An 11124-nucleotide genomic window follows, 5' to 3' on the forward strand; every position below is an offset into this window, starting at 1 on the left:
ATATATATATATATATATATTCAATTAATTTCGAGAAATCGCAAAATGTGTGAATAAAAAGACGTGATTTTACTAGTGTGGTTAGTAAAAGTTAATGAAACACAATCATTCCATCATTTTGAACATTAACAGTCATCGTATACAGATAAAAAAAATGTTCGAATCGCATTATATGGATTCTAATGATCCCACTTTTATCAAGATATCATTGTAAAAATCCTAGGTCCTCTCGTTTAATATAATGGGAAGCAACTTTTATCTTTAAAGTTGTGATATCTCAAATCTCTTATATCTTTGTCGTTGATTTTTTTAATTTTATTACACTTTCTAGGACATTTATTTAATTTTTTAATCAACCAATTTCAAAAAAAAAAAAAAACATATTATCTCATTGAAAAGATCATATGAGATAGGGAAAAACTTTGGTACTGAAAATTAAGCAAAAAGAACCTTAGGTGATGATTGTTTGAATTAGTTTTTGGTTTTAGCTTTTAATTTTTAGATTTTAGATTTTGGTTTTAGATTTTAAGATTTTGATTTTTAGGTTTTTGGTTTGGACAGTTCTCTTAGATAGCACTTTTTATTTTTATTTTGTCACCAAAATAATCATAAAAAAAAAAGACCAAAATAATCTTTTTATTTTGAAAATTTTAATACTTATTTTTTATTTTTTATTTTAATTTGAAATCTCATCCTTAAAACACCACATTTTAATAAAACTTATTGTTGTTATTTTTCTCATCAAAAGCTATTTTTGTGAAAATAAATTTTAAAAAAACTATCGTAGAAAATTTCTCTTTTGTGGAGTTTTGAATTTCGGCTTTTAGTTTTTGGTTTTACCGTAGTTTTTTGTTTTTCAAAAAATTATCAATGCATTATTTTTAAATAATAAATAACTAGCAATAAAATATTTAGTAATTTTCAATAAAAATTTTCAAAAATAAAAAATATATTAACATTTTTAAATTAAGTTAATTTTAAGTATCATACTAAAATATAAACCACAAAAAAATCTATGAATTATACAAATTAAAAATAATTCAAATTATTAAATATTTATTGATTTTCTTATATATAATATATTTATTTTTAACACTTGAATGGATATTTTTCAAAATTTATATAATATATTGTTTTAATAATCTTTTTCTGTTTTAATTTTTTTATTTATTGTTTACTGTGTCTCATAATTATTATTTATAGAAATTAATAACTAGTATTTACAATTAATTAATATTATATATAAATATCAAAATTTTATATGAGACACAAATAAATTATTTACATTAGTGTTTAAATGATATATTATCTAAAAAACTTGTATGGAAAATTTCTCTTTATAAGATATTATTTATTAATTATTAATTATAATTTCTATAAAAAACAAAATCATTTTTATTAAAAGTCCACAAAAATTAATTTTTGATTTTTCTTCATAAATTGGTTAAAATTTTAAAAAATTAATTTAGGGAATCTATTTGTTAAAAATCTTGATTGACAAATTCAATGGTTTTCACAAAAGCAAAAATTAAAACTAAAACTTGATTGGATCAAAAAAAATTTTTTTTTACAAAAACAAAAACCAAAAGCGATCGTCACCTTAATATTGATGACATTATAATGCTACCAAACCTGTCAGATTGCAAACTAAAGTAAAAATTAAAAATGTTTCCGTACCTATAATAGCCTTCTATTACATTTTTGGATGACACGGCAATAATTCTCTCTTTTTTTGTTTCGGTTACCTTTATAGCAATTTTGGTTCAAATGAATTATTTTTTCAAACTGTGGTTCCAATTAACTTGGATGAAACTTTCTCTGGACAAACTTGAAGACAAACCATATAGATAACAGAATTGAACAAGTTCTAAATCAACATGCCATCTCCGAGCCGATCACTGGAAAAGCAAGATGAACGAACCATAATTTTTAAGAACCATTTGCTAGTTGAGAGGTTTTCTAAATTCGGGCTGGTTGTGAGCTTTTTCAAAAATATTTGATTAGATAACCCCAAAATTAAGGTCGAATGATTCCACAAAATTACATCTGTTTGTTAATCACAGCATTCCAAAAATTTATGTGAAATCTAGCTTCTTTCACTTTCATTCCAAAATAGAAATATTTATGATTATGTATTTATGAAAATAAGCTGTTACCATTCAAGCCCAAATTAAGAAACTCGGAGCTATAACTAATTAACCCACGGCTATCCAAAAACCGGTGGTGTGAGAATGGCCAGCGGCATAAGAGGGCAAACGGTGGAGGGCATGTTAGTAATGAACGGTGAAGATGAAAGCCATGATTGTAGGGTGTGGTCAGACAAGGCTCACATGGACGGACATGACATTTAAGTGGTTATCCACGTCAGCCATTGTCTCTAATCCAAAACCAAAGTCGGTTTCCGATTAATGGATCTAGAAACCGGTTCGATGTGTTCATTGTCAGAAACTAATCGAGTTTATGAATAGCGTTAGTTTTGTGAGTCAGCAATAATTGGCAGGGGAAATGGGTGGGTCCATTAATCCATTGTCTTAATTAACTCCTAATCATTCAAAAATGTGTTACGAAATGGAAATTTCAGAAAATATAATTTGAGATTATTAAATAGACCGACAAATGTAAGTGATTACGATTTTCTTTAAAGCTAGATAATCTTTTTGCTTACATCTTAAAGAACTATATAATGTTTTCGATCCAGAAAAAAAAAAAAGAATTTTAGCTAAAGAAAATAAACGAAGGATGATAGTTTAATACATTGTTTTTTCTTTGGGTAATATGGGTCGTCCCGGTCCGAACACCGGACTAATTTTGGAGGTCAGGAGATAACCTATGTAAAATATTACTAGGTATCAATACGCGCAACCGTGCGGATTTTTGTTTTCATTTATTTTTATATAAACATTTTGTTTTCAATTCTAAATTAGTATATATTATAATATATATGTGTCTATCAATTTTTAAAACATAATAAGTATACAGTATATTTTTTCATTGAATATATTATTTCAAACTTTAACATGTATTTGTATCTTCTTCTATATATATATTTTTAGATTATTATTTTATTATTAAAATCGTAACTATATATATATATATTAGTAAAATATTATTTTATTGTCATATTAAAAAATATTGTAATATTTCACAAATTTAGAAAGTTTTTTAAAAATTAAACTTTTCAATTCATAAATTTATATTATCGAGTAAATAATTAAACATTTAGTTTTTGTTTAATTTTTAAAATAAATTATATTGTTTAAAATTTGTTTTCATTAGTTTAACGTAGTAAAGATTAATCATTGTTAGATAATATGATTTTTGTTATTTTAAAATTTTTTTTTATCATTTTAAAAGTTAACATCGATAAATATTTAAATAATTAACATATGGAGGTATAGTATTACAACATTAAATTATATCTATTTAATTTATATTATCTATAAATCTAATGGATTATCTATTGTTTAAATTTAATTATTGATAGTCGAATAAAAATTTATGGTAGGCCCAAAATTTAAATGATAAGATTAGAGATTAAATGTAATATGAATTTCTAGGAATAGGTCCATTAGGTCCATTTAAAAAAAAATTACACATAAATTAAAGTTATGACTTCTATTTTAATACGTAAGATTGTATTCTCAAATGTGTGTAGTTTATAGGGCCGTAGTTTAACACCTTTTCAAATCTATTGTACTATTCGAACACGCTTATGTGGGCAGTTTTGATGGTTGTTGCCAAACGAAAAATGTTTGTATCGTTACTCTCTACTGTTAACATCTATAGATGTATGCATGTATTAATGTTTCATGTAACTTTTAACCATGTATCACTCTGTTGTGACTGTGTTGTATTTTCGTCATATAGTGGTAGTTGCATATTTGTCTGCTTGTCAAAGCACCTATTATGAAGTTAAATTGTCTTAAGTTCGTAGTCGCACAAGCAAAGCAAGATGATCAGAGCATCCGCAGCAGCAATACTTAAAGAGAGAGTCTTTAGGGAAAAAATAATTAAATAATTAGTGGATTCACCAAAAGCTAAGGATTCAATTCTTAAAATCATTAAGTAATAATACTTTCTTAGTGAATCTTTGCATTATTTGTGGGTCTCCACGACATATAGCAATCCGAGATTGGTTGAAATTTCTTTTTTTTTTATTTGAAAAAGAAAAAAAAAATAAAAAAAAACAAAAAAAAACACATTTTCTAAGGATTTCAATGGGGTATCACCATTGGAGATGCTCTTAGTACACTGGGGAGTACAATACATATCGTATATGACACTATAATTAATATATATATATATATATATATATATATATATATTATACGGTAGTAATGACAAACCATATAATATATGCAACTGCAAGACGATGCATGAATTATTATCGTCCTTAGATCATAATTAACCCAGGATTCTTAGAGTAAGGTTTTTAGCGGAAGTTAAGAAACTGTTTCTTAACTTTTAACTAAAAAAACTAAGAACCGGTTCTTAAAGTACTTATTTAAGAACTAGTTTTTAGCTTTTTTAGTTAAAAGTTAAGAAACAGTTTCTTAACTTCCGCTAAGAACCTCATCCTAAGAACTCCAGGTTAATCGTGCTCTTATTAGTAAGCACTTACGTATTCTTTTCAGTTGAGATTGGCCGGGCGCGCAATACAAGTTGGTTTTATTTTTATCAGCATTGTTTTTTCCTGGGTCAATAACAGTATCTATTCTATTAAAAGAGAATCACTCTGAAAAAATCTACTTATACAAAGTTGTTAGACCCTTTCACTAGACTATTAATATTTTGGTCTTATCTTAAACTTATACTAACAATATATTACAATATATTTCTTTAACAATGATTTAATCAATTTAATAGGTGATATAACTAGATTTCCTAAATTTTCTAAGATTTGCCTTAAATAAAGTATTTTAAATTTTTGTGACATTAATCAAAAAGCCATCCGTGATACTTATATGTTTGCCGATCATATCTACAATATAGCCTAAAAGATAATTAGCTATATATTAATTAATAATAAATAATACTCATTTCTTTCATGTAAACAAAACATCGTGAGATTCACGAGTGACTATCATTATTTAAACACATGACATATAGACTATGCAATAAGAAAATATTTACTTAAGGTTTTAACAATTTATGGTTCACGACTTCACATAGTTTTGACTGGTAAAGCTAAAAATACACATATCAGACCTACTGAATACACAAGTTTAACAATATTGATTTTTATATTTATATATAGTCCATGGAGTTTATATTAAAATGATTTACAGTTATATATTTGTCAACCTTAGAGCAGTGTCCCTAAATGTGTATATATGTAGAAGGATAATCCTAAACTCTAAATCCTGAAAATAATAAATACATATACTGGTGTATAAAATATATGGTCAGTAAAATTTTGTCTACCTTAATATATTTACAAAATGGTTCAACTAATTCCCCTTAATAATATGGTCCAAACAATATAGGTTTGTTAATACTTCACATCCACGCAAGGTGCAAAACCGCTATAACAATCACAAATATTTTCATATGTTCAATAGTATAGATATTCTTAATACTGAAAAATGTGAATAAAAATGTGAATTATTAATACTGAAAAAACAGAGTCACTCAAATATTCTTATAAGAAATATTTAAATTTATCTGAATTATCTGATATTTTATTAAAAATAAAAAAATGATTTTTACCTGAATTATTTAAGATTATGCTTAAAGCGAGAACCAAACCAGAACCGAATTGAACTCAAGATTTTAACAGGTTTTTAAAATTGGTATTTAAAACAAACTAAAAACCAAAACAACTAAACCGAAACCAAACTCAAACTTATAAATAACTAAACAGTTCATATATTTTTTGAATAAAAATAATCAAAAATCAAAAATTGAATCGAAACTGAACTAAAACCTTAAAAAGAACTGAATCGAAACCGAACGCGTAGCTGTAAACATATTAGTGAACTAACAAACAATAAGTTTATCAATTAAAAAAATCCCGCGTTTTTAAGCGCGGATCAAAATCTAGTTGTTTTATTAAAAAAGTGATTAAAGAATCACCAGTTAAAGAAAGCTAAACATTAATACGTTATACTTACACTTACACAAGTTATTGTAATTAACAAATTAAGTTTATGTATGATCACGACTTCAAGTTCTTTAACAAATGACTCGAACACGAACGAACTTGTGTTTACGCAACAGTTTTTCTTTTTGAAAATAAATAATCTATCACCTATCACGTCCCTTAATTTTAGCCAAAATTTTGCAATAAATTCCGCACTAATATTTTTTTACGAAGTCTAATCATATTAAGAAATTGCACCACCTTAGTTTGTCAGAACATTTTTCATCAAATATTTATATTATATTTTCCACTTGACATGTGTACATATGCACTTAGAATATCCGTCAAATTGACCAAAATAATTGAGAACTTGGAACTAGAAAAATCAAATTTCTTTTCTAGTTGTTTGATAGTTTAACATAGGTTTTCCGTACGCAGCGAAACATACGTAATGTATCAAAGCCGATGGTGTACTTAATACTAGCTTTTTTTGGCTGGTTGCGTCGGCTCCATTGTCTATCAGCAACCATTCGAAAGATAAGTGAAATAATGCACACCGATGAAAAAAACAAGGTGCTTACCCAAAGATCTTGGAAAACTATGTATTAACTATTAAACTATACAATCCAGAAACTCACAAGAGCTCCCGTAGAAGTTATAATATGAACCAAGTTAATTTTGATTATTTTCTCTATCATATTCATATTCATATTCAATACGTAGGTATTTTTTTCAATCATTTCTCCTTTTAGTACATATAAAAAGAAACAGAAAAGAGTGGGCCATTCTTTATTAAAAATATAAATTGATTGGAGGAGATTTTCCTATATAAAGAGCACTTTCTCACCATTTTATCTCATCACCAAACAAAAACATTCAAATCTCATATACTAAATAACATCCTCTTCAGAGACAATAAAGAGAATGACACTTCTTCACTTGTCTCTCTCCCTCTTCTCATGTCTCTTCCTTGTCCTAGCTCCGACTTACGTTGCTTCCTCTCAAGTCTCCGACCCTGAACTCGTAGTTCAAGAAGTTAACCAGTGCGTATAAACTAAATCTTTCTATAATATATTTTTCTTGTATCATCCGCATTTTAACAGTGTTGTGTATAAATTTGTAGACAGATAAATGCTTCTAGGAGGAATCTTGGTGTCCTCTCATGTGGGACCGGAAATCCAATAGACGACTGCTGGAGATGCGACCCCAAATGGGAGAAAAACCGACAACGACTAGCTGATTGCGCCATCGGGTTTGGCAAACGCGCAATAGGCGGCCGTGACGGCAAAATATACGTGGTGACCGACCCGAGCGACAAAGACGCGGTTAACCCTAAACCCGGAACGCTAAGACACGCTGTGATCCAGGAAGAACCGCTATGGATCATCTTCGCACGTGACATGGTCATAAAGCTGAAAGAAGAGCTGATCATGAACTCGTTCAAGACCATAGATGGACGTGGAGCGAACGTCCACATCGCAGGCGGCGCGTGCATCACTGTCCAGTACGTGACCAACATCATCATTCACGGCATAAGCATCCACGACTGCAAGAAGAGAGGCAATGCTTACGTCAGAGATTCACCGTCGCATTATGGATGGAGGACTGCATCTGATGGTGACGCCGTCTCTATTTTTGGTGGATCCCACGTGTGGGTAGACCATTGCTCGTTGTCGAACTGCGCGGACGGTCTGGTCGACGTGATCCATGGGTCGACGGCCATTACGATCTCTAATAACTACTTGACGCACCACGACAAAGTGATGCTTTTGGGACACAGTGATTCGTACACGAGAGACAAGAACATGCAAGTCACCATTGCTTTTAATCATTTTGGTGAAGGGCTTGTTCAGAGAATGCCCAGGTAAAAAAATAATGTTAACTTTTTAGTTTTTTTCTACACAGGTTTGATATTATTTGAACTAAAAGCCTATCATTTTTGGAAAATGGCAGATGTAGGCATGGATATTTTCATGTGGTAAATAACGATTATACGCATTGGGGAATGTATGCAATTGGTGGGAGTGCGGCTCCAACGATTAACAGTCAAGGCAATAGATTTCTCGCTCCAAATAATAAAGTCTTCAAAGAGGTAACTAAGAGCTAATTTTATGAATCATATATTTTCTATTTGTAGCCATATATATGAGATTATAAACTAAATTACAACTACGTGCTCTAAAAAAGGTGACTAAATACGAAGATGCACCACAAAGCAAATGGAAGAATTGGAATTGGAGATCAGAAGGCGACTTGTTCCTAAACGGTGCGTTTTTTACGCCCTCAGGTGGAAGAGCTTCTTCAATGTATGCAAAAGCTTCTAGTCTGTCCGCTAGACCATCCTCGTTGGTAGCTTCCGTCACGGGCAATGCTGGTGCTCTCTCTTGTAAGAAAGGGTCTCGATGTTAATCTGATCCACCTACTAAAGTTATAATGTATCTAATTAAATTGAAAAAGGATGTGCTCGTCCTACTATGTCAATATTTTGTTGCCCGTTAGTTTTTTTATTATGGGGAGGGTTAAAGCTGTAAGTTGGACTTGATGTGTATACTAAAGTATTAAAGTATTGTATGGATTCCCTTTGGACCAATGGGTTTCTTTTAAACTTTTTGGAGTAGGGACATATGTATGTTGTGGTGGGGGATGTGTGCAAGTGCTGCAAGATTGTTGATTCTATATTTATATATAAATGAAATCAACAGCTTAATTATCAACTGGATGTTGCATTTGAAGTTGAAATGCGAAAAAAATTCTATTTTACTACAACAAAAAATTATTTTTAGTTTTTTTAGAAATTATTAGAGGTATCAATTGATTGAACAATTAGATTATTGGAGGTTTTCGTATTATTAGTCTCGAATTTATTTTTTTAACCATTTTCTTGAATTGTGTGGGGTAATGAAACATGGAGTTCATATTAGAATTAGGATCTGAAAGAAACCTGTGCATTTATTACTTGGACTATCTTCGCAATTTATTTACATATTAAAACAAATAGGAATGCTCGAGGTATAAATTCTGCAATTGTGGTTTCGCTAGATTTTCTTTTAATTTGGATATGCTAATTTGGCGTCAATCTTTTAGGAATAGATTTACATAGTTATGGTTCATTTACATCGAATAACTAAAACATTAACAAAAAAGAAAAGAATCCAAATAAAAAAATAGCACCTATATATAACTTCATATAAGTTAAGAAATTTAACTTAGTTTTAGTAGTAAATCATCAAAAACCTTTTGAATCAAGTAGTACAATGATTCAAAAAGTTCTCACAATACAAAAATCAAAGACTTCTTATTATAATTCAATTTAATGTTTTTTATTTTCTGAAAACTATCCATAAAAATAATTAGATAAAATGGATTTGACCTTGTCACTTGCTAATGAGAGCACAAAATCAGGATGAATCCCAGTACCAATTATGGGTAGAAGAATATAGATCAAAAGAAATAACTCTCGTAGTCCAGAATAAAAAAATAAAAGTTTTTGGCATTAATTAACTTGTATCCATAGAACATTTGACGTGACATATATAATAAATATATAGGAGTTAATATTATTCTAATTGACATTACAAAAATAATTAAAATTTTTGAAATTAAGAAATATTTTTGGCTGGTAATTATTCTAAAAAAAACGATTAATTCTGCAACAAAACCACTCATGCCCAATAATGCAAGGGAAGCCATCGACAAGATGGTGAACATTGTAAATATCTTTGGAATGGAGATAGCCATTCCACCCATTTCATCAAGATAAACAAGCCGAATTCTATCATAACTAGTTCCTGCCAATAAAAAACGTGTAGCGCCAATAAATCCATGAGAGATTATTTGTAAAATAGCTCCTTTAAGTCCATGATCTGTTATAGAACCAATACCTATAATTATAAACCCCATATGAGATACAAAAGAATAGGCTATTCTCTTTTTTAAATTACGTTGACCGGGAGATGTTGAAGCTGCATAAATTATTTGGATTGTACCGACTAGCATCAACCAAGGAGAAAACATAGAATGAGCGTGAGGTAATAATTCCATATTGATTCGAACCAATCCATATGCTCCTATTTTTAGTAAGATTCCAGAGAGAAGCATACATGTACTGTAATGTGCTTCGCCGTGGGTGTCAAGTAACCAAGTATGTAAAAGTATAATCAATGATTTGACGGCAAAAGCAATAAGAAATAGTATTTCGAGTATGACCGGATAGGCTTGATTCTCTAATAGTTCTAAATTTAATGTTGGTTCGTTCGAACCATATAAAATTATAATTAAAACTCCTATTAATAAAAAAATAGAATTTTTTGCAGTGTATAAAATAAATTTTGCAGCTGAATACAGACGTTTCCCAGTTGAGAAAATATGCTTATGTTTTTGGGATGGCATTTAATTTGTCTACAAGATCTGTGATAAGTGAGAGAGGCAACTGTCAAGAGTGTTTTTTTGTGAGTCTGACAAAACTAAGATCAGAATCCTTCACTATTTAGACTAGATCTAGCTATTTTTCTTGCTCTTGTGTTCCCGAGACGAGGAGAAATTAGGGAGGAGCCGAAATCATTTTCAATGTGACTTTAGGATGAAACATTAAATGTTGCCTTTATCTAATTAATCATGTGACGAATGTATCACTGGAGCAATGAAGTTCAAAAACGTCATACCTCACGGGTTCCAAAATTATTTCGAGTGACAATCATATCGTTCTCATTATGGGATTAAACTTTGTCGGTGGAGGATTATTTCTCTCTTTCTGCTTTTGTTAATTTGAGATTTTGAGCTAGTTTGGAATAAATAAACCAATTGCTATACCATGTGATAGTTTTCTTTTTGGAATTTGGAATGGGACACAACCTTCACGTATAAGCCTGAAGAAGTCAAGTCCGGATATAGCCCAAGCCTCTACGTCTCAACAGTCTCAGCCCATTAAGCCTGTTACACTCCCGTGCAACGGTAACAAAGGAACAACCTTGGTGACGTCAAAAGGCAGTCTTCTTACGGTCTTGCCAGCTAAGGGGATCCACCTATCTAACCGATTTGATTCC

General features: G+C 29.9%; 1 protein-coding gene across 1 annotated transcript; it reads left to right on the forward strand.

The window, feature by feature from the left end:
* Positions 1-6941: 6941 nt before the first annotated feature.
* On the forward strand, positions 6942-8789 carry LOC106296651 (probable pectate lyase 5). Its single transcript, XM_013732834.1, has 4 exons — positions 6942-7125; positions 7206-7946; positions 8036-8174; positions 8270-8789. The coding sequence occupies exons 1-4, from the start codon at positions 7007-7009 to the stop codon at positions 8489-8491; spliced, it is 1221 nt and encodes a 406-aa protein (XP_013588288.1). The 5' UTR covers positions 6942-7006; the 3' UTR covers positions 8492-8789.
* Positions 8790-11124: the final 2335 nt, after the last annotated feature.

This window comes from Brassica oleracea, chromosome C6, assembly GCF_000695525.1.
Source record: "Brassica oleracea var. oleracea cultivar TO1000 chromosome C6, BOL, whole genome shotgun sequence".
Classification (NCBI taxonomy): Eukaryota; Viridiplantae; Streptophyta; class Magnoliopsida; order Brassicales; family Brassicaceae; genus Brassica; species Brassica oleracea.